General features: G+C 46.5%; 2 protein-coding genes across 3 annotated transcripts in view; one reads left to right on the top strand and one right to left on the bottom strand.

The window, feature by feature from the left end:
* Positions 1–3190: 3190 nt before the first annotated feature.
* LOC143387970 (putative aarF domain-containing protein kinase 2) lies at positions 3191–17341 on the bottom strand. 2 transcript variants are annotated; one of them, XM_076842034.2, is made up of 8 exons: positions 15822–17341; positions 14504–14650; positions 11470–11598; positions 10441–10536; positions 8326–8577; positions 5765–5893; positions 5056–5109; positions 3191–3849 (listed from the first exon to the last, which is right to left on the bottom strand). In XM_076842034.2, exons 1-8 carry the CDS (start codon positions 16731–16733, stop codon positions 3709–3711), a joined length of 1860 nt encoding a protein of 619 aa, XP_076698149.2. In that variant the 5' UTR covers positions 16734–17341; the 3' UTR covers positions 3191–3708. The 2 variants fall into 2 exon arrangements, with proteins under 2 accessions (XP_076698149.2, XP_076964233.1); XM_077108118.1 differs by lacking the exons at positions 10441–10536; positions 11470–11598.
* Positions 16290–27984, top strand: part of LOC143640247 (DENN domain-containing protein 2A-like) — a 76971-nt gene continuing 65276 nt past the window's right edge. The window contains exons 1-2 of the mRNA XM_077108120.1: positions 16290–16370; positions 16877–17151. The gene's annotated coding sequence lies outside the window, so the exon portion shown is untranslated. The remainder of the gene's footprint in view (positions 16371–16876; positions 17152–27984) is intronic.

Raw genomic sequence — 27984 nt, 5'->3', positions numbered from 1 at the left:
AAGAAATGAAAAATTGAGGTCTATGTACTATGAATTGAAATGCATTCTGCTATCATGTATAACAAATTAGAACAAATAAATTAATTTTTTAACTGATGCTTATCGAATTTTCTAAAGGCTTACTAATCTCCCTGGGGGTAAGGAGAGGCTTGGAAAGAAGAAAGGAAGTCCTTCCTCTAGTAGCGTTAACAACACTGTGGGATTCAGTTGAGATGTCTCTTCAGGAAGAGATGCCATGCTGCTGTGTTACCACCTCATACCCAGGGAAGTAGCCTTTTCTCCTTAAAAGATGAATTTATAAATCAAACATAGTTCTTAAGATACTTACTCTAACTTTGAAGATATTCCTCTTAATATTCTTATTTTTTAAATTGGAAAATTGCTGTTAATGTACATTTGTTACCATTTTTCTCCCCTTTGAAGTCTCAATTCCATGTTTTCTTGCTGCTGTAACAGATGGGCCCAGTGAGACTGCTCAGGGGATATCTTGAGCCAGAGGACCCAGTAAGACTGCGCGCAGATTTCTGACCCAAAGAAATTGAGAGACAATAAATGTTGTTTTTAGTCACAATGTTTAAAGATGGTTTGTACTCAGTGACGGAAAACTACAACATCCCACAAATGGCTTGATTAAATCCACTGATATAGCCAGGCATGGTGGCATACACCTGTAACTAGTGACTCAGGAGGGTGAGTCAGGAAGATCACAAATTCAAGCCAGCCTTAGCAACTTAATAAGATCCTGTCTCAAAAAAAGAAAGAAAGAAAGAAAGAAAACGACCAGGGATGTAGCTAGGTGGTAAAGCACCATGGGTTCAGTTCCTAGTACCAAGACCACAACAACAAAAAATCCACTGGGTTAAGGAAAGGGAGGCTCGGAGAGATGCCTGCTCTATTTGTGACCTCCTCTCACCCACAGGAGTAAGTGAATGTGTACTTGGCACAAGGGGCCATGTGTCAGGCTGTGCCCCTCCCCAGCCTGGTACCACCCTGACTTCTCACTGCCTGTCCACCTCAAAACTTGGGAAACAAATAGCATGTACCCCTCTGGGAAAAGAGGCACCAAGGGAATTTCTGTCCTAATAAACTACTTGTTCCCTACAAGAGAGAAATGAGGAAATGTATCTTGGTGAAGGAAAACATGGAGGGATGCAGTCCTGCATTCAGAGCAGAACTTAGAGCAGAAGCAGACTTTCTACCCGCTGTCTCCAAGGTGAGCAACATACTCTGGTGGGGTACAGGGATAAAATACACTTAAATGCTATTTAAGTGTAAAGAGCTGGGCACAGTAGCGCATGCCATAATCCCAGTGGCTCAGAGGCTGAGACAGGAGTTTTGCAAGTTCAAAGCCAGCTTCAATGACAGTGAAGTGCAAAGCAACTCAGTGAGACCCTGTCTATAAGTTAAATAAATTTTTAAAAGCCAGCTTTTGGGGCTGGGAATGTGGCTCAAGCAGTAGCACGCTCGCCTGGCATGCATGCAGCCCAGATTCGATCCTCAACACCACATACAAACAAAAATGTTGGGGCTGGGGATGTGGCTCAAGTGGTAGCGCGCTCGCCTGGCATGCGTGTGGCCCAGGTTCAATTCTCAGCACCATGTACAAACAAAGATGTTGTGTCCGCCGATAACTAAAAAAAATAAATATTAAAAAATTCTCTCTCTCTCTCTCTTTCTCTCTCTCTCTCTCTCTCTCTCTCTCTCTCTCTCTCTCCTCTCTCTCTTTTAAAAAAAAATGTTATGTCCGCAGAAAACTAAAAAATAAATACTAAAAAAATTCATATTCTCTCTCTCTCTCTAAAAAAAAAAGCCAGCTTTGGCAAAAATGAGGTGCTAAGCAACTTAGTGAGACTCTGTCTATAAATAAAATACAAAATAGGGCTCAGGATGTGGCTCCGTGGACCAGTGCCCCTGAGTTCAATCCCTGGTACCAGAAAAAAAGAAAAAAGCCTAAACAATTACATAAGCTTTACTAACATCCTCTCTACAGGCTGACCCCAGACTTCATCATTCATGTCAACTGACCACGTCATACTGGCTCTGAGAGGACAGCCCATGGGAGGAAACAGTGCAGAGGAGCATGCAGTAACTGCCACCTCTTACTTCACTTTGAGTGAAATTGGGTGCTACTGCAGACTTTAAAACCTTGATGAAGAGGACATACTAGTTATGGTAACTATATATGGAGATGAACCAAAAGTAACCTTCACACATGGAGAGGGGCAAAACACCACTGCAGAGCAACCTCAGACTCAACAAGAATGCCCAAGCCAGGAACTATTAAGAAAAAGGCAGGGCTGAGGTGGTAGCTCAGCGGTAGTGCACTTGCCTAGCATGTGCAAGGCCTTGGGTTCAATTTTCAGCACCACATAAAAATAAATGAACAAAATAAAGGTATTATGTTCAACTACAAATAAAAAATGAATGTTTTTTTAAAAAAGAAAGAAAGAAAATGGCAGGACTGGGTGCCGTGACACATGCCTGTAATCCCAGCAGCTAGGAGGCTGAGGCAGGAGGATTGCAATTTCAAAGCCAGCCTCAGCAGCTTAGTGAGGCTCTAAGCAACTTAGCAAGACCCTGTCTCAAAATTTAAAAATAAACTGGCTGGGGATATGCTCCATGGTAGAATGCTAGCCGAACATGTATAAAGCCCTAGGTTCAATCCCTAGAACCACAAAAAAAGAGAAGGAAAAATGGCAAGATGTTTTGGCTCCTGTCCCTAGTTGTCAGCCACATTAATTTTTTTGTGTGGTGCTAGGGATGGAACCCAGGGCACTGGATGCTAGACCAGCACTCTACCACTTACTTAGCTATGTCTCCAGCCCCATTGTTTTGTTTTACCTTATAAAAAGAAAAAAGTTTAGCAATGGACTGGGAGACTGGGGATGTAGCTCAGTGATAGAGAACTTAAGGTGTATATAAAATTTATAATTTTTTTGTGTGTGTTTGTGTGTGTGTATGCATGGAGTACTTTCAAATTTTTACCAATAAGATTATATTATCAGGGCTAGGGATATAGCTCAGTTGGTAGACTGTTTGCCTTGCATGCACAAGGCACTGGGTTCAATCCCCAGAACCACACACAAAAAAAGATTATGTGATAAAAAAAAAAAAAAGTATTGAGGCTATAGGATTTTTATCACTTTTTTTTTTTTTTGGACTAAGAATTGAACACAGAGGTGCTCTAAAACTGAGCCACATCCTCAGCCCTTTTTATTTTTTATTTTGAGACAGGATCTCCTAAGTTGCTTAAGGCCTTGCCAAGTTGCTGAGGCTGGCCTTGAATTAGAATCCTCCTATCTCTGCCTCCTAAGTTGTTGGATTACAGGCATGCACCACAGGCAGGGCTTTTAGGGCATTTTCTAACCTACATATCAGCAGGACCCACCTGACCAGGGACTATAGAAGGTTAAGAAAAGAAAAGGAAAGAAAAAAAAAACAGGAAAACAAAATAACTGAGCGTATTTGTCCTTCTCTGCTGACCATTATTCCTAAAATAGTATTCCTGGCACAAGGCCCCGCTTCCACAACTGAATGGACCCTTCCCTCCCTTGACTCCCCAAATAACCCAAAACTTTCTAAATAGACCCCAAAACCAAGTCACAGGGAAAGCAGTGGTGTGCCCTCCACACACCCCAATTTTAAAAGTTCCAGCTGCCAGTGGAGAGGCCCTTGGGAGCAGCCTTCACTGCCTGCCCATTGCCATGGTCAGGAACAGGATGCTGGCCCTTTGAGAAGGAAGGGCTTTGCTGCCTCCAGGATGTCCAGCTTGGGGTCCAGTGAGCGGCCAAGCCCCTCCAACACCATAATGGCAAACACAATTGAGGCAAAGTTGCTCTCAAGCTTTACCTGAAACAGAAAAATAGCAGTTCTTCCTGAAACCGCCTGATAAAGATGGGTATCCTGGATAATCATGTTATTGTCCCCCCTCAGTCACTCTTGTACCTAGCCCATATGACTTTTACCATCTATCTAACATTCTTCCCAACACCCCATCACTCCTCAATCCTGCCTCCCTGCTCCCAGGAATCAGAGCAGCCGGACAGGTCCAGTCAGTCCACTAGGGCATCAGGACAAGAAGCACCTGCTTCCTGGGTAGAGCTTTACCCCACTCAGGAAAGAACTAAGTGTGACTCAGATGAATTCCAAGCCTCGTTAATGTGAGCCAAGGTGTCACCCACCCTAATCTTGGCAGGGGGTGTTCGTTTGTTATTAGTTTTGGGTTTTTTGGAGTTCTGGGGATTAAACCCAGGACCTTGAGCATGTGAGGAAAGCACTCTACCAAAGGGCTATGTCCCCAGCTTTTTAATCTTGTTTACCTTTGATGGCAGACTGCCTGAAGGCCAGAGTCCCTCTTTAGGTGGACTAGCGAAAACTATCTGGATCTAAGGTGGCTTCCAGAGTGACCCCACGTAACCTGGAAGTTCATGCTAAATGACACACTTCTAGCACCATGACAACTGACAACTGCCATGACTACAACCAGAGAGAACCATGAAAGGAGGAAAAAGAGGTGGTGCCCCAATTGCCAGAAACACCTCTCCCTGATCTCAGAAAACACATGAATATTCCTTCCCTTTTTTAGCCTATCCTTCCCTCTCTCTTTTTTTTTTTTTAACCCAATAGCTGTAACCTCCTGCATCTCAACAAGTGGAGAAGTTGATTTGTGAGTCTATCTCTAGCTTCTCCTTTTCTTGGCAAAAAACAAAGTCTCCTTCACAGTTGGAGTTTGGTCTCTGTTAGGTCCAAGATTCTGAGGGAGGACAGACCCAGCTGGGGGGGAAGTACGGTAACAAGGAGGGAGAAGCATGGAATGCCTGAGTTGGGCCGTTATTGTTAAACTCGCTTTTCTACATCTAAATATCACAGATACTTAGACTGAGGCACAGATGTGACAGATACAGACTAACCCTGTGTTGAAGGAAAGGCCCTGCTGAGCCCGCCGGAGGAGACATGAAGCGCTTCTCCTTGCAAATGGATGGTGGTGAAAGTGCTCTCCAAAGAGCCCTGCCCACCCTGGCTTCCCCAGTGATGTCCCCTCAGACTGGGCCTCACCTTGTGAGCCATCAGCAACTTAAAGACACTGGAGAGAAGGCTGGAAACGTGAAGCTGGAAAAGAGAAGGAGCCAGTACAGACGCAGAGAACTCCAGAACCACTTCTCCCCCTTCCAGGACCCCATCCCAACCCTCTTCCCACCATGCTCACTCTCTCACACCAGTGGGCAGGAATAGGACTATCCAACACACTCCAGGAAGGACACCACCCCATGATCCCCACCTCGTCACAGGTGCCTTCAGGACAAGCTTTGGAGGCCAGCCAAGCCATCCCTCAATGCACACACAAAAATCACAACTGAAATGACATCAACAAAGTGCTACTGGCCATTTCTTGTGCTGATCTGCTCCTGCTCATGACCTTGGGGAGGACACAGGCAGGTTTTTAGGAATGTGTGTAATATACAGGGTAGGCTCTGGTCATATCCTTGGGAAACTCCCTCCCTGCAAGCTCAGCAATCTCTGGAACAACCACACCCCATAAAGGAGGGATCTCTGCCACAGTGGCCACCTGGAGTACCCAAGCCAAGGAGTCAGAGATTGCAGTGGGCCTCCTTGTGCCTCCTGGAAGAATGGGGAGAGGAAAAGTTCTATTGTCTTTTCCTGCCTAGATAGACATATTCGTTCTGCCAGCAAAGAAGCCTTCCCTAGACCTGGGACTGGTTCTGTCCATAGATAAGAGCAATGAGCACCCACTGGACCTGCCCACCTTCTCCAGAGTGATGGTATTCTTCCTGGCCTGGGTCACCAGTGCAGCCATCTCAGCCTTGAACTCCTCCACATCCCTGCACTCACTGGCCCGGGCGTGATGAAGGATGAGTTCAGCCACTTTATGACCCTAAAGATGCAAAAGAAAAGAAAAGCAGCCTGGTAGAGTATACAAACCTAGACCTGGGAACTGGCCACAGTCTTTCAAAGCCTCTGCTAGGCAGCAGGCCCTGCTTGGCACAGTCAAGGCAAACGTTTACACACTCTTCTTTGCCTTCCTGGGCCACATGGGGCATACATGGGGCCAGAACCTAAGTCCTGCTGTAATAGGGCAGCTGGTTTAGAAGGGAGGGCAGAATCCCTCCCTCTGCCCTTCTGCAAGGTTGTTACCTCTCCTAAATCCCTGTAGTCCACCCTTTTCCCCAGGAGGTTGGGATCCATTCCCCTGGAATGAAGAAAGAAGAGACGCACACCCTAGGTGAGGAAGACCCTGCTCAGCACATAGTCTTTCTGCCTGACTTCTCTTTTCCTCCATGTAAAAACCTTTTGCACCCTGAACCACATTCCCAAGATGGAGCTTGGAGGATGGTAGCCCCTCTTTCTCCTTCAGAGCCAGTCCTTGAATAAAGCTGATCCCTTCCTACCAACTCTCATCTGCCAAATATTGACTTTCAAGTGGTGGGTGTCCAAGACTTGTTCCACTGAGATTGCTGCTTATTCTCTGCTGCCAACCATGTGGCCCAGCACTGAGCCACGAGGTCCTTCCTGCTGCACTGGAGCAGTCAGGCTCTCTTAATGGATTCTTCTTGCCCAAATAGAGCTGCCTCCCCTTGTCTGCCCCAGCTCCTGGGCCTTCTCCCTGCTCCCTTGGGACCATGCTGATCAAAACCCCCACAGTCTCTTGGGACATTTAGCCCATCCCCAGTGATCATGAAGAATTCCCATCACCTCCCACAGCACAGCTCCAGGAATGCTGCTCTTCCTCCTTGGGCTGAGAGACATTTGTCCTTCACCCAAATCTGTACAGAAGACTACCCTGGCCCCACCTTTACTGCACCTCAGGTCACACTTTCAAAGTGATTTCAGCCTCCACTCTCGGTTGTTCTCCTCAGAACCCTGCTAGGCAGCAACTCAACTTAATTTTGCATCTTTTTGACAGGAGAGGGGATGCCAAGGATTGATCCCAAAGGAACTGTACCACATCCTCAGGCCTTTTCATTTTTTGAGAAGGATCTCCCTAACTTACTGAGGCTGACCCAGAACTTGCAGTCCTCCTGCCTCAGCCTCCCAAGTCACTGGGATTCCAGGTGTGAGCTACTGTGCCCAATTGCTTTTTTTATTTTATTCTTTTTAAACCAGTTCTCTTTCACCGAGGGAAAAAGAGAATTCTTCAACAGACAGCCGGAGAATGTCTTCACACTCACCCTTGACGTGGATTCAACAGTAAGTTCCTGAATGCCTCTTCTCTAGTAATAATTCCCAACCCTTGGAGCCCCTCTGAGTCATAGGGAAAGGCTGACAAACAACTCACATTCCCCACACCAAAGATCCCAGTGTGTCTTGACCCACATGGAAGGTATGTTCTCTATAAGGTGGCTTCTCCCAACTGACTGTCTTGTACCCAATGGCACAGACCGGGACAGCCATTATTTGGTCAAGAGCCTGGTGTTCCTACTGCCCACCTGTGCATTTGCTGAAGAAGGAAGAGAAACTACTAGAATACAAAGTGTTTGAAAAGGAGAAATTCCTTCCAAATGTTATAGGCCAGGCTATATGGGCAATGATCAAGCAGAATCCATTTTACTTTGAGACTCCATGTCATGTAAGAAATGCTTCTCCCTTGGGAAAATCCTGCCAACAGTTGCTTAGCATAACATATTTGGCAACACTAAATGGCAATTTTTATATACTGTACTTATGCAATGTACCCTAACCATATAAAATGTCAGAGAATGTTTGTCTAGACATTAGTAACCATTTTTTAATTGTACTCAACTAAGGTTGTTTTGACCCACTTCCCCTTCTGCTTATGATTCTAGATCTCATGATCTTTGTGGTTTTATTTATTTTTTATTTTTTTAATATCTTTATTTTGCGAGGCAAGTGCTCTACCACTGAGCCACAACTCCAGCCCATATCTTTGTTGTTTCAAATCATAGCAACAGCTATGATTTATTTGTGGTTTTGAACTATGAAAGACTTGCAATAATCCCTAAAGGGGGTCAAAGAGTACAGACTTGCAGCCAACCTCTAGGCTAGACAGCTGGTGAATAAATTCCACCTCCTGCTCCAAAATTGACTTGGTGATTTATTGCAATCTTGCCATAACACCATGGTTACCAACCATAAACTGCTCAGAACTGGCCTGACCTGGGTGCCGGTAACGAAGACCCATAACACAGCTTAGGGTCATCTGCTCCTTTCCACTCCACTATGTCTAGCGGCAGCACCCTGGCAAACAAGGGCACTTAGAAGAATAAGTACATTGAGGAGCCCTGCATTAAGATAGACACAGCTCCCCAGAGCCTGAAAGATCCCAGATCCCACCCCAGCAGATCTCACCTGCCCCATGACCACAGCCAGGAAAACTGCCCGGAAATTTCTCAGATCTGCAGCCTGCAGCTCAGCCACAATGCCAGCATCCAGCAGCACCAAGCGCAGGGGGCCCAAGGCTGGCACCATGGCCACCACCAATGTGTCACAGACATCCACCTGCTGCAGCTGTGCCTCGTGGCTCAAGGAAGGTCCATCAGCACCCTGGACCAGGATGTTCCCAGGATGAAGGTCTGCATGCACGAAGTTATCTACAAATATCTGGAAAGAGATGACACCATTCAAGGCTGATTCAACCCTTACCACCCAGCACCACCAAGCTACATGAAGAAAAGGCTTCAGGGTGACACAGTAAAGAGGTGTCCTGTTTCACAAAGCCTGGGGATGTCATCAGTTCAGAATGTGTGCAGGGACAAGCTAAGTCAAAGTTTTCAAGAGAAAAATTTATTTTCAAAGTAAAGCAGACCAGACTACCTTTCAAAAGACTTATTTTTATTTTTACATTGTGACTTGATTCACTGATGTTCTAATTAAAAAATAATTATTCTGGGCTGGGATTGTGGCTTAGTGATAGAGCGCTTACCTAGCATGTGCAAGGCCCTGGGTTTGATCCTCAGCACCACATAAAAATAAATAAAGATATTGTCTCCAACTACAACTAAAAAAAAATTAAATAATAATAATTATTATTATTATTGTTATTATTATTATTCATTGTTTCTCTCAAAGCTCTATGTTCCTAAAATTCATAGAACTATATTTCTTTAAAAATGGGGCTGAGGGCTGGGGATGTGGCTCAAATGGCAGCGCGCTCGCCTGGCATGCGTGCGGCCCGGGTTCGATTCTCAGCACCACGTACAAACAAAGATGTTGTGTCCGCTGGTAACTAAAAAATAAATATCAAAAAATTCTCTCTCTCTCTCTCTCCTCTCACTCTCTCTTTTAAAAAAAAATGGGGCTGAGAGGACTGGGGTTGTGGCTCAGTGGTAGAGCGCTTGCCTAGCATGTGTAAGGCACTGGGTTCAATTCTCAGCACTGCATATAAATAAATAAAATAAAGGTCCACTGACAACTACAAAATAAAATAAATATGGTTGAGGACTAGGCACAATTGCACACACCTGTAATCCCAGCAACTCAGGAGACTGAGGCAGGAGGATTGCAAGTTCAAGGCCAGTATTAGCAACTAAATGAGGTCCTAACAACTTAATGAGATCCTGCCCTAAAATAAAAAAAATAAAAAGGGCTAGGGATGTTGCTCAGTGGTAAAGCATCTCTGGGTTTAATCCCCAGTACCAAAAATAAATAAATGTGTAGACAGATAAATAAATAAGGGCCTGGGGAATTAGGTATATAATCAGTGGTAGCATGCTTGCCTAGCATGAATGAGACCTGGGTTCTTCAATCCCTAGCACTACCAAAAAAAAAGTTCATACAAGCCAGGCAGGGTGGCAAACACCTGTAATCCCAGCAATTTAGGAGGCTAAAGCAAGAGGATCACAAATTTGAGGACAGCCTCAGCAATTCAGGGAGACTCTGTCTTAAAATAAAAAAGAAAAATGAGTGAGGATATAGCTCAGTGGTAGAGCAAAGTTCAATCCCCAATATTACGGGGGAAAAAATTTTTTTTATACAGCCACATGTGGTGGCATACACCCATAATCCCAGCTACTCATGAGGTTGAGGCAGAATTGCAAATTTAAGATCAGCCCAGACAACTTGGTCCTGTCTCAAAATAAGATAAAAGGACTGGGGGTTTAGAATAGTGGTGGAGAGCTTACCTAGCATGCAAGAAACCCTGGGTTCAGTTTCCAGAACCCCCCCCCCCAAAAAAAAAATTTACTATCGAGGCTCTTTGTCTGAACTCTAGGCAACCTAGGCAGGTCTTGCTCACCACAGTTTCCACAGTACACAGATGCACACTAGAGAGAGAGTGCTCAGCAGAAGCTGGGGTTCCTATGAGCATTTGGTGGGCTCAGCTACCTTCTAGAGTACACTTCCTCAACATGTGGCTCCCTACTTGGCCCACCCTCCTTCCCAGATGCTGAGCAGAGACCCAGCATCTCTGATACCAATTTGACCACTGCGCTGGGCCTGAGCACCCAAGCCAGTTCAAGAACTCACCATCTTCAGGAGCATGTTGATCCCCAGCTGCGCAATCTTCCTCTTCAAATCAATGGGAATTCCTGCCTGCTGGTAACTGGACACAGGCACGCTCTCCTTGGAGAAAGCCCCAAGAGAAAATAGTTTTTTACCCTAGCCAGCCTACCCGATTCCTGCTGCTCCGCCCCCACATGCCACATTAGTGGTGCCTCTCACTGACAGGGGTGGACCCAAACAGTCTGATCTTTCTCAGATCCCTTTGGAATCCGTCATCCACACATTAATTTTAACCTGCTTACATTTCTCTTCTGACACTTTTCAAAGGACAAGTTTCAGATTTATTGGAAAGGAAACCCATCAGCTGTGCCACTGATAGGGAAGAGATGTTTGGTGCACTGGAAAAAGATAGAACCAAGTATGGAGAAAGCTAGCTTCCAGTCAAGGATCGGCCAATAGAGCCACAAAGGAGCTCTGGGACCTCAACTGGGAAAAGGGGAAAGAAAGGGAAGCCAGAAGAATGGGGAACTGATAAATAAGCATTTTAGATGGCTTTGTTTAATTCATGGTCAAAACAACTATTGAGATAGATCTTGTTATCCCTAATTAAATAAAAGAATAAAAGTCCAGAGTTCATGTGCCTTGCTCAGGTCACACAGCTAGGAACAGTGGATGGTTCCCCTCAGACCCTGGATCTCATATTACCATCTTTACAGAGGAAGCAGGACCAGAGGAGAGTTAAGGCAAATGATGACACAGAGCACCTTCTGCATGGTGAATGGTTTGCACTCAATGTGTCACTCTCTCCAGAGACAACCTTGTGGGGCAGGAACTCTTGCTGTACTTTCTAGGTCACCAGCAAATAATATGGTAGGTTTTTAAATCTAAGAAGTCTGAGGCTGTGGGCAAGTTCTCAGCCAACTCGCCACTGCCTCCCCTCCTGTCGATCTCCCAGCTCCTCCTGATTTTACAGGCAAGGATCACACCCTCTCCCAACTAAAGTCTTCACAGGGGCAGCCAGCTGCTGGAGTGAAAGGCACCACAGAGTCTCACTTCATATGTTTCCACCAACACATCCCTAGTGACGAAGGGACGCAGAGGGGTGGGAAATTTGACAGATGTCACATCCTGGAAGTTACGCTGGAAATGTTCTAGATTCCTAGCTTCATAACGTAGGTCAATCTAGAGAAATAGAGAGAAAAGGGCTAGTCTGAGCATGCAACAGTCACATGTGAAATGCCAGAGAGGGGCAAGCCATGAGACTCACCCTGCCTTTTCTACCAGCTTTTCTTGCACAACTCCCCAGGAAGAGCTGGGGCATAGCTCAGTTGGTAGAGTGCTTGGCTGGCATACACAGGCCCTGGCCTGGGTTTGATCCTCAGCTTCACTTCAAAAAATAATTTTCCCCAGCTGCCCAGAAGTCCCAAATCTCCACATGAACTCTAAGCTGCTGCAGACAGCAGATACCCCAGAAGGATTTGAGCCACTCTGCTTCTGTGTTATCACCTTCCTGCCCACCCATCCCCTTTACACCAGCCAATGGATCCCCTGCCCCATCTCCCAAGAGTTTGGCTTCACTGCCCTCTCGGGCAGTCTAGTGACATTCAACTGGCCAGTCCTACAGCCCTCTTTCTATTGGGGCTACCTCCACGCAGCCCAAGTCTTCCATCTGAAGGTCAGCCCTGCCCTCTATCCACTGCAATAACACTGCCACCACTGAACTCCAGTGGCTTGTGTTTGCCAGACTCAAAGGACTAGCCCCACTTTTTTTTTTTTTTTAACAATACTGGGGACTGAACCCAGTGGTGACTTGCCTTTAAGCTATACCCCCAGTTCTTTTTAATTTTTAGTTTGAGACATGGTTTCACTAAGTTGCCGAAGCTGGCCTTAAACTTAGGCTCTTCCTGCCTCATCCTCCTGAGTCACTGGAATTACCAGCCTCCCATTTTTATCTTTTTGGGGGAGGATACTAGGGATTGAACCCAAAGGTGCTATTTATCTCAGCCCTTTTTATTTTGAGAGAGGGTTTCCATATTGTTTAGGGCCTCACTAATTTGCTGAGGCTGCCCTCAAATTTGCCATCCTCCAGCCTCAACCTCCCAAGTAGCTGGTATTATAGGCATGCACAAACCATACCCACCCACCCCCTGTTTTTCGAATCAGGGATTGAACCACCCAAGGGTGCTGAACCACTGAGCCACATCCCCAGCCCTTTTTTATATTTTAGAGACAGAGTCTTGCTGAGTTGCTGAGTGCCTTGCTAAGTTGTCAAGACTGGCTTTGAACTTGCGATCCTCCTGCCTCAGTCTCCCAAGCTACTGAGATTACAGGTGAGCACCATGGCACCCAGCTCCCCAACACTTTTTATGTTTTATTTTGAGATAGGATTTCACTGTGTTGCTTTCATTAAGTTGCTGAGCCTGGCTTCAAACTTGCAATTCTCTGCCTCAGCCTCCAGAGCTGCTGGGATTATAGATATGGGCCACCATGCCCAGCTGGCTCCCATTTTTATCTTAATAATCCTCTCTGGGCTCCACTGTGGTGCTACTGATGCCCATTCCTTCCAAACTTCTCTTCTTCCAGTCACTGCCCTTCCCTCTTTGTGGGCCCCCTTTGCCTTTCTAACTGTCCATCTTGGCCAGATCAGTGCCCATGTCTCCTAACATCTGGCTACCATGCTGCCTGGACATGCCCCAAGCAGCTCCCATGATGACAGCATCCTGTTCTCAGGGCCAGACAAGAATACCAGCCTCCAGACTGTCAAATTCAACTACATCTGGACATCACTCTGTGGAGACCCAGAGACCTTTGAACACTATGGCTAAACTGAATTTACTTTGTCCAGTCCTTTTGTTCTCAGTCACCTATCAATCACTAGACCATACCATCTCCCCTCCCTCCATACCTAAGGTGATCCAGTGCCATCAACCCCCAAGGTGATGGTATCAGGGGGGTTTGAGAGGTGAGTAGGTAGTAGGTCTTGGAGATGAAGCCCTTCTGAATGGTTTAGTCTACTTATAAAAGAGGCCTGAGAGAAACCCTCACCCCCTTCCACCATGCAAAAACACAGTGGAAAGGCACCACCTATGAGCCAGAAAGCTAAAAGACACCAGACACTGAATCTGCCAGCACCTTGATTTTGAACTTGGCCTCCAGAACTGTGAGAAATAAACTGTTGTTGCTTTTAAGCTCCCCATATCATAACAGCCCAAATGGACTAACATGAATCCCTGGGACTTAAAATCTTAAATCAGACGATACAAAGGAAGACTTAGTATATATTTGTTATACTATATATACTTAGAAATCCTTATCTTCTCACCAATCCCTGGAAACAAAGTCAAAAAAGACAAAAGTGCAACTTGGCTAATTACTCTTCTGAAAACCTACCAAATCCTGCACCATCAGATTGGATGCAGATGTCTACTGGACTCAGACTAGCCCCATGGTGTTTTTATGAAGTCTGGTTTATAAAAATGTCCCAAGAGTCCTGAACAGGGAAGAAATCCTTATCTTCTCACCAATCCCTGGAAACAAAGTCAAAAAAGACAAAAGTGCAACTTGACTAATTATTCTTCTCACTCTGGAGTTCAGTCTCTGATGGTAACAGAGCTAATGCTAGATATTCCTTCAGATTCATTTCAATTTTCTCCCAGTCACAAAGGAACATTATTTCCTAAGTTCCCCACAATTCCATGAGATCAAAGCCCTGATCTATACTGGGAAGAAGTGATTTCCCCACTTCCAGGCCTAGTTACAAAATCTCTTCCATGATCCGCCAAGGCCTCCCATTTCCCCTGAAACATGCTGAAGATGGTAATGCAAAGCTTGGGAGGAAATTTGATCCCTGAATAACTATGGAACAGCACCCTATTTTCCCCCAGTTTAATTGTATAAAAGCAAGAAATAGCCTTGTTGCATGAACCCTCTGAGATTTGGGTGTTCTTTGTTTTGTCAGCTAGTGTTACCCATACTAAATATATCATGCTCACCACATACTGGGAAATTATTCATTCAGAATTCCCTAAGCAGCTGCTAATGGCAAGAACAATGTTAGCTGTTATTTACAATTGAGGGAAGAATTCACCTGTTGAACCATAAGCTTCTCAAATTCCTCCACAATCTCAGGCAAGCTAAGCCACTTGATTCCTGGCAGAAGTCCAAGGACTCGACTCCCAATCTTCATCAGCAGCAGGTCTATATGCACCTGAGCGAGCAGGCCAGGGTGCAATACCTGCCAGAAAGAGGAATAGTGAGACAGGAGGAGGAATCAGGAGGACACATTTACCTAGCCAGTGCAGGGTCCCACCTTAAAAAGAGCCAAATGGCTTCTTCACAGAGCAAAGAAGTGGCCCCAATCCCCACTATGCCCCAGGATGGTGGTTCCTTCATCCCAGAGGTAGCAAACTCCAAATCCTCCTAATTTTCCTCCATCAGACTATTTGTACCATTGCTTGTAAAGTCCAGAAATAAAATAGTTTGCACATTACAGGTATTCAAATATTGGTTAAGCTAAAAGAAACAAAGGTTGAGCATCCCCAATCCAAAAACCCAATACCCAAAATGCTCTAAGATCCAAAACTTTTTAAGCAGCGATATGATGCCACAAGTGGAAAGTTACACACTTGACCTCATGTAATGAGTGGAAGTCATAACCCTGGTACACTAAAAATACTATGTAAAATTACCTTCAGGCTCTATGTATAAGGCAATATGAAACATAAATGAATTTCATAATTAGACTTAGGTCCCATTCCCAAGATATCTCATTTGGGTTTTTTTCCACATTTTTATTGGTACATTATAGTTATACATAATAAAATGAGATTTGTAGTTACATATTCATTCATGCACACAATACTATATAATTTGGCCAAATCACTCCCCCCTCCCTCTGTGTCTCCCACCTTCTGGTCTCTTTCCTCTACTGATCTCTCTTTGATTTTCATGAGCTTCCCCTGCCACACTTTTCTTTTTCCTTTTTCCTCTCTAGCTTCTGCATATGAGAGAAAACATACCATCTTTGACCTTCTGAGTTTGACTATTTTGCTTAACACATCTGTCTTTAGTTTCATCCATTTTCCTGCAAATGATATAATTTCATTTTTCCTTATGGCTGAATAAAACTCCATTGTGTATATAGCGCACATTTTCTCTATCCATTCATCCACTGATGGATACCTAGACTAGTTCCATAGTTTGGCTATTATGAATTTTGCTGCTATAAACATTTTGAATATGCAGATATTTAAAAATTAAAAAAACATCCAAAGCACTTCTGGCCCCAAGCATTTAGGGTAAGGGATACTTAACCTGTGAATGGATAAAATGTGGGGGCGACTTGCATGAAGGCATGTTTCTAAATTGGGAGAGCTCAGTGAAGCACTTACTTTCAGAGCACTTACTTTCACTGCCACTGGTATGAGGTGATCCGGGTGGCCAGAGGCCTGAGACACGACTGCATTTGATCCAACCAGTTCAGCTTTAGGCAGAAGCAGCTTTTCTAGAAATGACTGGTCAGCAAGATTTCCTGGAGACTTCTGCTCCTTCTCAAGGTGTCCTAAGAGCTCCCTGAGGCCACCAACTGCCCTAGCTCCTGAGGAAAGTTGCAGGCAGGCGGCCTGACCAAGTCTCTGATCCTTCTCCAGGAAGGCAGTGCTGGCGAACGCCTTGTACACCTGGGCCACGCAGCCTGAACCCACAGGTTCCTGGGTCTCAAAACACAAGACATTCCCCCAGTCCTCCCCAAACGCCTGCCGGAGGAACTGTTCCGTATGGGTCCAAGGGTGAGGAGTAACTCGGACATGCAGCTTGGAGAACAGGGCACAGAAAGCCTCGGAAAAGAGATCGCGCCGAGTGCTGGCCCACTGACCCAGTTTAATATATGTTGGGCCCGAGGTCTCTGTGGCTTTCAGAAGTAGGTGGAGCCAGAGTGTGGAAAGCCTGGGAGCCAGGTAAGTGAGAGGGTAGAGGAGGAGGAGGGGAAAGAATTTTGCCAAGAGGGCACCAGCCCGAAGCCAGATACGGAGATGCAGGAAGACAGAGCTGAGCGGGCCAGCTTGGGAGACCCTCTCCACTGGCCCATTTTCAGCCAAGTCACTCCAGTGAGCCCTTCGCTGACACAAGCTGTCAACGGGCCCCTCACCAACGTCCCCGTAGGCTGAGATGAGTTTTGGCAAAGTGCCCAGGAGAAGCCAACAGAATCTGGTATTGCGATAACACCCCAAGGGTCGGAGAAGACCAAATTCCTTTCGGAGCTCAAAACACCTTAGATGGGACCAACAGAACCTAACAGAGATGCGCCAGGGGGTCACCATCTTCCCCAAGGCCCACAGCCTAGTCGGTCATCTATGGGGACGCTGTGAGTAAGGCAGAGAGGAGTCCGTGGTGCGGCGATGCTGCGACCCCGCCTCCGGGGAGCAGCCCAAGCTCAGCCCTGCCCCTTGTCCTGCCCCCGCAGGGCCACCCACGCCACCCCCAGGCCGCCCGAGGGGCTGCCCAAGCGGCCACGCTCCACACCAGGCTCCTCGCCTAGGCCTAAGGCCCGAGACCGGCCGACGTCCGACCCCCGGCACCCAGTGGGGGCTGCCCGAGATGAAGCGATTGTAGAGCGGCGGGAGCCGGGACAGACAGACGGACGGTCAGGCCCGGGGCCGCAAGGGACCTGCAGAGGGGACCGCGGGCGGGGCGGACGCAGGATCACCACAGGCTGGGGCCGGCCGCGAGATCGCGGAGGTGCGGAGCCCGGGAGGGGCGGGGAACAGGGGCGGGGCGCCGAGGGCCAGGCGGGGTGCAGAGCGCGGGGCGCCGAGAGCCGGGCCGGGAGGGTATGCGGAGAGGACCGGCTCAGGAGAGCGAGGGATGCCGCAGGGAGCAGAGGCACGCAGGGCGGTGGGCAGGGGAGCGAGCTGAAGGGGGACCAGGGCCTGGGCGCCCGGGCGGGAAGGGTGCCGGGCCCAGGGCTTCCGGGAGCTCCAGCAGCCCTGCCGCCCCGCCCCGGAGCCGCCCCTTAAAGTGGACGCAGCGCGAACACGGGCGGAGGTTTCCTGAGTCTCAGAAACAGAATTATTACTATTGCTGCAGCTCTTGTTATTATTAATGAAATTTTATTTATTTATTTTTGCGGTACTGGGGATTAAACCCAGTGACCGGGAACTTGGGATCCTCCCACATCAGCTTCCCCAGTCTCTGGGATTATGGGACTGCGCCACCACACCCAGCTTCCAGAAAGAAATTTAACGCAAAACAGAAGCACCTTCCCCAACTTCTCCTGTGACTCTCTCCTCTGACAGCTTCTTCTCTTTCATCACGAATTGAAGGCAGGTTCTGAGCACAGGTCTGCTTTTCAACCTTGCTAGACCCTGGGGGTGGGGAGTGGGGTCCGGGGTAGGAAGGTGGGAGGTGTCTTGGATGGTTGGGAGTGCCAGACTGCAGTGATTTGGTGATGGCATTTGGACATGGAGGGGTGGCTCCAAGAAGGCCATGTTCATTCATGCAACTAATACTTTCTCAAATATTTGAGCTCAACAAATCCTCTTTGACATTCATGTTGAATCTCAATAATATGTATTGAGCCAGGTATTGCCCTCCTCTTGAGGTAGTGGATACTTATGTCCAGCATTCAGAGGCTAATCACTTAAGGAAAGGTCCCAAATGTGCAATTTCAAAGTGTGACAAGATCCACCAGAGCAATGAAACTAGGAGACACACATTGGAAGGAGCAGCTTTGGATGGGGGTGCTTCCTGGAAGAAGCCAGAAGAATAAAGTCCTAGCAAACAAGGTGGCTTGGGCTGCAATCCCAGCAAGTTGGAGGCCACCTGGGCAATTTAGCAACTCCCAGTCTCAAAATAAAATTTAAAAAATACAAAGGGCTGGGGGCATAGCTCAGTGACAGAGAGCTTACCTAATGTGTGCAAGGGCCTAGGTTCAATCTCCAGTACTACAAAAACAAAACACCCTAGAATAGAAAGGAATTTAGAATGGGTTTGGTTTTATTTTGTTGAGGTGGTAGGAATTGAACCTAGAGCCTTTTGAATACTAACCAGGTACTCTGCCACTGAGCTGCATGCCCAATCTCTGATGTAAGATTTTGAAGTGTGTGTGTGTGTGTGTGTGTGTGTGACCTTGAAGAACCAAAGGGAGGTCAGATGACCCGGTTGACCAAGGGAGAGGGCAATGGAGCTTGGGAATCAGCCCTACGGTCACTGATGGGGCTAGTAATTCAAGCCTACAGCCATCTTCTCTGCCATTTGGCATTCAAGAGTCTGCTGCCTTGTGCTACCATAGCTGTCTCTAATCAATACCCTTTATCTCCACATGGTGAGAGACTTTCAGAAGTCTAGTCAAGAGTGGTCAAGGGTTGAGAGCATCACAAGTGGAAGGGCCCCCAGGAAATGACCCATGTCCCATGTCCACTGCTGGCAGTGTAATATGGCCACTCAGTAGCCTTAGGAGTATCCATAAATGTGTACCTGGGATGCTGATACAGTCAGGAATGGGGAAGTGGCCAATGGCTCCTATGTTGTTAACTAACAATCTATTTCCTATTGCAGAAAGATGCTGCACACCCTTTGCTGTTCCCAGGGCAGACATCATACCTAACACTGTTTGAAATATGGCCAGTCAAGCCAGGCACCATGGCACATGCCTTAATCCCAGTGGATTGGGAGGCTGAGACAGGAGAATCACAAGTTCAAAGCCAGCCTCAACAACTTACTGAGGCCCTGAGCATCTTAGTGAGACTTTGTCTCAAAATAAAATATAAAAAAGTGCTGGGGATGTTGCTCAGTGGTTAAGCACCCCTGGGTTCAATCCCTAGTATCAGAAAAATTAGAAATAAAAAAAGAAGAAGAAAGGAAATACAGTTGGCCATTAATATCTTCTTTCTCCTGAATCATTTACCTGCTTTATCCCAACGCTGTGCACAGAGGACTGGGAATGTAGTTCAGTGGTAGAGTGCTTGCCTAGCATATGCAAGGCCTTGACTTTAATCCTCAATACCACAAAAAAAAAAAAAAAGAAGAAGAAGAAGAAATGTGGGAGACTCCCCAGCTGGGTGATTGAGGCATCCTGCAGCAGCCATGCCAGACTGCCCCACCCTTCTCTGTTCTAGGGACAGTATCTTCGTGTGTGGGCGTGTCTTCCTAGAGCCCCATGGGTGGAGCTATGCTCACCTATTCCTTTGTAATATTACCCCTTGCCCTGTTTGGGATAGAATGTTCCATGGAAACACCTTTTGTGTGTCCCCTTATCTTACTATGCCTTTGGATGTGGCCTACCTAGATGTCAGTCAACCTGCTGACAGCAGACATCAAAACTCAGCCCCCTGAAACCTGACCCCTTGCCTTATTTGAATAGCTTCTCCTCAATAAAAGGGGTCAGCTCTCTCACACTGGTCCACTGGCTTGAGCTCTGGCTTGAGCTCACTCCCCCCCCACCACCCTTAAGGTCAAAGGAGCCATCACCCCAAAGAAAAAGGTATTTCTGTCTCTAGTGTGGTTATTTTATGCAACCCAATTAGCCCAGTTCCCCTGGAGTTACCCCTGAGTGTTTTAGTTGCGAGAAACCCGGCAAAAAAAAAAAGTGCACAGAAGTCTCGTGTATGTCTGATTTGCCAAAATGTTTATAAAGAACTTCACTTTGTTATTTTTATGGTACTGGGAATTTAATCCAGAGTGCTCTACCACTGAACTACACCCCCAGCCTTTTTTTATTTAGAGACAGGATCTCATTAAGTTGCCAAGACTGCCTTGAACTTGTGATCCTCCAGCCTTAGCCTCCTGAGTCATTGGAATTATAGGCATGGGCCACCATACCTACTTGAAGACTTCATTTGAAACCAGTGTCCTCTAACAATGTGACTCCAGGCAATTCTCTCTGGACCGTTGCTTCTTATGAAGCAAAATGGGGAAGGAAGTTCAATTAGCTCAACTAAAAAATTCTACAAGTCCTCTATACATACATTTATGATTCTAGAAGTTGGTATATTTATCAGTAGTTACAAATAAAAATTCTGGAGCTCAATAAACCTGGTTTCAGTCCCGAGTCTGGGTTACCTTGTCCCTTGGGCAAATTACTTAACTCTCTGAGTCTCCACTCCTCATTTACAATGTGCAGGTTAAGAATAGTACCTACCCCACAAGGAGCAAACCAGAAGATGTCTATGGTGTGCTTAGCACCATGTTTCACTTAATGCTATCAAATATTGTCATTTTTGTTATCTAGATAAGTAAAAGTTGTTCTGTTTCTCCTTCATATGACAGGCATGTTCTCACAAATTTGGAGGATGCATTGTGGAAGATCTCATTTAAAATAAAGCCTTTGTGGCATCCTACAAATTTACCTAGAACAGAGGCTTTTAAACTTTAACATCTATCATAACAACCTGGAGGGCTGACTCCACCCCCAGTTTCTGATTCTGTAGGTTCAGAATGAGGCCTGAGAATTTGCATCTCCAACAAGTTTCCATGTAAGGTGGATGCTGTTGGTCCTGGAAACACAGTTTGAAAACCTCTGACCTTGTCATGGTGGTGAATTTAACAGTGGTTAAGGGCCCCTGGGCTCCATCCCTAAAGAGTGAGATGGTGGTGGTAGCAATGGTGGTGATCGTGATGGTGAAGGAGTAGTGCCATAAAGAGGATTACTGAAGGATTACTGGGGCCTATGTCAGTTCGGAGAATGATGTCATACATTTTAAGACATCATGGAGGGCTGGAGATTTGGCTCAAGCGGTAGCGCGCTCACCTGGCATGCGTGCGGCCCGGGTTCGATCCTCAGCACCACATACAAACAAAGATGTTGTGTCCACCAAGAACTAAAAAATAAATATTAAAAAAAAAGACATCATGGACAGCAAAAGCAACCAGTTATATCAAATATGTAGGGTGTTTTTTGTGTGGTTGGTTGGTTGGTTGAGTGGTTGTTGTTATTCAATGCTGTGGATGGAACCCAGGTCCTCACAACATGCCACACTGAGCACTGAGCCACACCCCAGCCCAGGAAAATCAAATGTGAACCTCAGTCAAAATGTGTAAGGGCAGCCTTTAAAAATCACAGGCTTTGGCTTGAAGTGGAGCCACTTCTCATGTGGATAACTTTATGTGATCTGTTTCAGGATTAGCAACAGCAGGAATGTACATATTAAAGTGATTCATGAGGGGCTGGGGTTGTTACTCAGCTGTAGAGCACTTGCCTAGCATGTGTGAGGCACTGGGTTCAATACTCAGCACCACCTAAAAATAAATAAATAAAATAAAGGCATGCTGTCCATCTAAACTAAAAAAGATGAAAATAAATAAAGTGATTAATGAATTAAGAGATTGACTATACAAAGAGACAAGAGCCAAACCACCTCTGATAGTAGAACTCTGACCCATGACTTCTGCCACCATATGCCCAGAACATTAGGACTTACTTGATTAATGACAGCCACCTGCCCTAATTTTAACTCCACTTCCAATTCAGAACCAACCCTGGAGAGCCAAATGTCCTCTTCAAATCAATCATAAGATACCCTCACTTGCAGCCTTCCTGTGCCAACAGCTTCTCACACCAGCACACTGGAACCTCTTTTGTCTCTGGGACCCTTTCCCACTAGCATTTGAGTCTCCGCTTGTATTTGAGTCTCTTGTCAAATGTGATGGCAGCTGACTTCCTTGCCATAGGAAGCGCTCAGTAAGTGGCATATTTTTCCTCATTTGGGTATATGGAACATGCTGAAATCACAATCATTGGCTTTACAGACTCTTCTCAACCATAGAAAGCCAGGCAATTATTACTAGTCTCCAATTCTTGGAAAGATCCCTGCCTCTGTTCACTCTAGTCCCACTAGGTGGCACTATTCCTCTATGAAGTGCAGCCGTGCTCCTCCGCTTCCAGACCCCGCGGGGAAGGGAAAAGACCAGGAAAGCCATGCAAAAGCCAGTCTGTCCTGATTCTCTTTTCATATAAACCTAATGATTGTGATTTCAGCATGTCCCATATAACGTTGTTATATGGCAGATGTGACACACAGCAAATACTGAGTCCTGGCAAAGCAGGGAATTGGCTGGTCCAGTTCTCAGCCTCTGTACTTCCAACATTCCAGGCAGGATTGTTCTTTGTTGTGTGTGGAAGGGGGCTTTCCTGGGGAGGATGCTTAGCAGCATCTGTGACCTCTCCTCACTTGACACCAGCAACATCCCCTGTCTTATTCTGTTCAGGTTGCTATACCAAAATACCACAAACTGGCTGGTTTATAAAAAGGAAACATTTACTTCTCACAGGTCTGGAGGCTGGCAAGTCCAAGATCGAGGTACCAGCATGGGTGGGTTGTTTCTTCATCTGTTAAAGAAGCTAGTATTGGGACTTATGTCTTAGGCAGTCTCTGAGAAGCATTAATACTACCAGGTGCCTACTCAGAAAAAACTAGAGTGAAGATGTGAACAGGCAGCAGCTTTTGCCCTATGCCTATCTGAGAAGCTGGAGTTGGGGGGATCTGAAAGCCTGCCTAGCCTCATCTCCCTAGCAACTGCCACCATAGAGAAAGGAAATGACTTTCCTGAGGTCACGTGCCAGCTTGGGCAGTCAGACATCACCTGTCTTGCCTTTGGCCAGTTTTTACCCCCCAGGACTGGGGTGCTCTACCACTGAGCCCCAGCCCCAACCCTTTTTTATTTTTCTTTCTTTATTTTTTTTGAGACAGGGTCTTGCTAAGTTTCTCAGGGTCACACTAAATTGCCCAGGCTGGCATCAAACTTGTGATCCTCCTGCCTTAGCTTCCTGAGTATCTGGGATTACAGGCATGGGCTACCACATCTGACTGGCAAAATTTTTCATTTTGATTTAATTTGATTTGATCTGAATTGTAGGAAGTGGTCAGATATTAGGGCTTTCTGGAAAAACGTTCTCCAAGCAAGGTGTGTGGCCTCTGAGGGGCAGTGTGGTAATTTACAGCCATTTGGTGGTCTAAAGACTGAGATCACAGCCTAAGGAGGGTTTTAGTAGGGGAAAAGTGAGCTGGCAGGGCTGGAGCCAGCGGGTACAGTGCCAGCTCATGACCTTGTGTGATTAAACACTTCTGTGGGGATTCTTCCCTGCTCCTGAATCTGGGGAGATTGGCTGGTTGGACCAGATGATGGAAGATGTCTAGAGGCAGGATGTAGAATCTCTGTGCCCTGAGCATGGACAGCATGCAGAAGAGCGGGACTTGGCTGTCCTGACAACCTATTGTCTTCTAGAATCACAGTGGACACAAAGAATGACAACCACTTCCCCAAAGAAGTGCATGCCTCTAAAAGGCATCCGGGTGTCCTCATTCTTGTTCCTTTCCTCAGTGTTCAACTGGATCCCCAAAGGAAGCCAAAAAAAAAAAGGTAAGTATAAAAGTTATTAAGCATTGCAGGCTTGATATTTGAGACTTTGCTTAATGGTAAATGATATGGCAAGTCTAGTCCATGACTTAGTTCTTTTTCATCCTAAAAACACTAATCCTTTTTTTTTTTTTGAATTTTTTTAGTTGTAGATGGACACAAGACCTTTATTTTTTTATATTATTTTTATGTGGTGCTGAGGATCAAACCCAGCACCTTGCAGGCACTTAGCAAGCGCTGTACCGCTGAGCCACAACCCCAACACGCTAATCCTTTTGATGTTATGAATACTTTAATTCTTTTTTGGGGTGAGAGGTACTGGAAGTTGAACCCAGAAGCACTTTGTCACTGAGCTACATCCCCAGCCCTTTCAATTTTTTTTGAGATAGGGTCTCTCTAAATTGCTTAGGGTCTCACTAAGTTGGTGAGGCTGGCCTCAGACTTGTGATCCTCCTACCTCAGCCTTCTCAGCTGCTGGGATTACAGGTGTGTGCCATCCCGCTTTTTTTCCCCCTTGGCATTGGGGATAGAACCCAGGCTTAATGTGTGCTGGTCACACACTCTGACACTGAGCAAAGCCCTGCTACCCACCCCTGAACACTTTAATTCTTAAAAAAAAAAAAAGCAAAGCAAACATCCTCCAAAGTAAGCTGGTTTGGGGGGGCAGGGGTGGACGTGAAATAGTAATGGTTCTTAGCCAAGAGTTATATATTACTGTGTCATTGGCCAATTCAGAAATTCTCTGAGATTTCCTGACAAGTGTCGGTGACCTGGGGTAATAAACAAAGGCCATTTGCTCTACAACACCCCCTCGTCAGCCCCCCACAGCTGCCCATCTTCCAGTCCTCACACAAGAGGTCGAGGCACCAGTGCATCCTGGGAGAGAGGACAAAGCTATCTCTACCAAAGACTGGGCCCCTTGCACCAGAGGAGGACAAAGGAGCCCTGGGGCCTCAGTCTGGGCTCTTCACTCTTTGGCCTCTGTTGTGCCTCTCCTTCCCACCCTCCCACCCTCCTGGATTGCATCTGATAGGGACCAAGAACACACCAGCCTGGGGAGGAGGTTTGGGTGGATGCTTGACTTGGTTTTGATTCCTGGGGTGGGGGGGAGGCAGGCTGGTGGCTGAGGTGGGATGAGGAGGAAAGTAGTAGCTGCCTGTGGAAGACTTGAAGGGAGCTGGCGCTGCTCTCCAGCTGGCTCCTCTGGCTGCGAGTCTGCCAGGGGCTTGGGGCAGGGTGTGAAGGAGCTCCTACAAGGGTGTGTGGAGGTGAGTCTACACTTTTCCCTGCTCCTAGGTAAGTTCCCTTTTGGCTCCACTTCATCCAAATGCTGTGGACCTAAGAATAGATAGGAGCTCTTCCTCCTGTGCCAGCTAATAAATAAGTAACCAAACCTCTTGCCAATCAACTACCTTGTGTGTGCCTTCCACTGTGCCTGGTAGGCAGGTAATGAGATAGAAGAGGGATTCTGCCACCCAAGAAATGTGAGCACCAGAGGGTCCCAGTGACCCAAGCTGGAGAACCAGGTCTCAAAAGGATGAGTCCAGCAAGGGATGTCCTGAGAAACGGTACTTCCTGTCCCTTCTAGGGCTGAGACATAGCAAGGATATGAATTGGACACTGACCCAGCAATCTCCTTTCAAAGTGAGTGGTGCTGCTAAGTGTAGCAGCCCATGCCTGTAATCCCACCAGCTCAGGAGGCTGAAGCAGGAGGATCGTGAGTTCAAAGCCAGCCTCAGCAACAGCGAGGCACAAGTAACTCAGTGAGACCCTCTCTTTACATAAAATACAAAATAGGGCTGGGGATGTGGCTCAGAGGTTGAATGTCCCTGAGTTCAATCCCCAGTACCCCCGCAAATAAAGTGGGTGGTGCTGGGGAGAGCTATGCCCTGGCATCGAGTGGTAAAACTCAAAGGACATGGGTTGAGCCACACGGGGCCTGGGTTGTGTGACCTCAAATAACCTTATGGAGTTGGCTTTTCCATCCACAAAATGGTTGGAATTGATTTTTAATTGCTCAGGGTTGTGGGGAGGACTTAGTGACATGACATGTAGAAGTGCCTGAGACAAAAAAGAAGCTCAAGAAATCTTTAGCTTCCAGAAGGAATCTCAGTGGAAATGTGACAATTTTTTTTTTTTTTTTTTTTTGGCAGGGGTGGGAGGGTGTACTCAGGCTTGAACTCAGGGGCACTGGACCACTAAGCCACACCCCCAGCCCTATTTTTTGTATTTTATTTAGAGACAGAGTCTACACTGAGTTATTTAGCGCCTCAGTGCTGAGGCTGGCTTTGAGGCTGGGATTACAGGCATGTGCCACTGCACCTGGCCTTACTTTGTCTATTATTTAGAGACAGGGTCTCACTGAGTTGCTTAGCACCTTGCCGTTGCTGAGGCTGGCTTTGAAGTCGAGATCCAACTTTGTGCCACCGCCGTGCCCAGCAGAAACATAATAAATTGAGGGAGATGTCCATAGGCCCTTTCTGAAACTCTGTCCCATTTTGATTGGGCTGGTCTTCATGGACCCCTTCAGGCCCTTTCACTTCCCTGATGCCTGAGATGAAGTAAGGCCCCTGCTGCCTGACACTTGTCACAAACCTGACAGAAGGTCTCTTCTTGATGATCTGACTTGGACCTCAGAATGCAACTGTGCTATTTCCATCTTGTATGTGATGACGCTGAGACTCAGAGGCCAGGCAACCTACTCAAGAGCTGGATTTGGCCATCCAGTCCCAAGCCTGTGTTCTTCAATGGGACATTGGAAGGAAGAAGGAGAGGAAGTAACAGATGTTCTGCAGTGGTCCAGGCCTCACTGCATGCAGGAAGTAGGATTAAAGGCTCAGAGAAAAAATCAGTTCTGCCTTCTTCATCTCACCTCAGCCCTCCATATCTGTGGGCTCCACATCAACAGAGTCAACCAGCTACACGTGGAAAATAGTTGAACATACATATACAATTGAACATGGACAGCCTTTTTATCATGATTTGTCATCCTTGTCGTGATTCCCTAAACCTACAGCCTAACAACTACTGAAAATAATATTTATACCTATAACCCCAGTGGCTCAGGAGGCTGAGGCAGGAGGATCATGAGTTCAAAGCCAGTCTCAGCAAAAGGCAAGGCACTAACCAACTTAGTGAGATCCTGTTTCTAAATAAAGTACAAAATAGGGCTGGAGATGTAGCTCAGTGGTCGAGTGCCCCTGAGTTCAATCGCCAATACTCTCCCCAAAACAGTAATTAAATTGACTTAACTAATATAAGTAATCCAGAGTAATCTAGAGATGATTTGTAGTATATGGGAGGATGTATGTAGATTATATGCAAACACTGTGCCATTTTATAGGAGGGGCTTGAACATCCAAAGATTTTGGTATCCTCAGGGGGTCCTGGAACCAATCCCCTGTAAATAGAGAGGGATAACCATACCTCCCACACCAGGCCTCATTTTCCAACGTGAAGAGAAGCCAAGGAGAGGCAGGGCGGGTGGGCCATGAATGTACTGTGGGAGTAATGGGGGTCATGAGTTGGGAGGAGAGGGAACTACTGCAAGGTCTTTTAGACTCTGGCACACAGCACCCACCTTGAAAGGCTACCCTGCCTTCCAGAGCTAGAAAACCAGGGCTTGGGAGAGACCAGGGTATTATCAGCTGGAAAAATTCCTGGAGGGGCTAGGGTTCTAGCTCAGTGGTATAGCACTCACCTAGCACATGTCAGGCACTGGTTCCATCCTCAGGACCACATAAAAATAAATAAATTAAAGGTATAGTGTTCACATGCATATATATATATCTATATCTCCTGGAAGCCATGAGGGGCAGGGCCACATAGGAAATGAGGGGAGTGAGCAATGTGTGAGATCCCTTTTATTTATTTATCTATCTATCTTTTGGTACTATGGATTGAATCCAGGGATACTTTATCACCAAGCTGGACCCCCAGCCTTATTTAATTTTTGAGACAGCATCTTATGAAATTGCTGAGGACCTTGCTAAAACTGCCCAGGTTGGCCTTGAACTTGTGTTCCTCTTGCCTCAGTCGCCAATGTCTCTGAGATTACAGGCATGCACCATCGCACCTGGTGTGGGACCCCTTTCATGGTGACAGAGTCATGTGATGACTGTGCAATGGAAGTAGCTGGGAATCTGAGACTAGGAGATGCAGTCAGAGATAGAAACTAGAAAAGCAGAGACCCCACCTGTCATCCCTCATCAGACTCTG

Source organism: Callospermophilus lateralis, unplaced genomic scaffold, assembly GCF_048772815.1.
Source record: "Callospermophilus lateralis isolate mCalLat2 unplaced genomic scaffold, mCalLat2.hap1 Scaffold_144, whole genome shotgun sequence".
NCBI lineage: Eukaryota > Metazoa > Chordata > Mammalia > Rodentia > Sciuridae > Callospermophilus > Callospermophilus lateralis.
The sequence above is the reverse complement of the archived record's forward strand: the minus strand, read 5'-3'. Positions and strand labels throughout refer to the sequence as shown.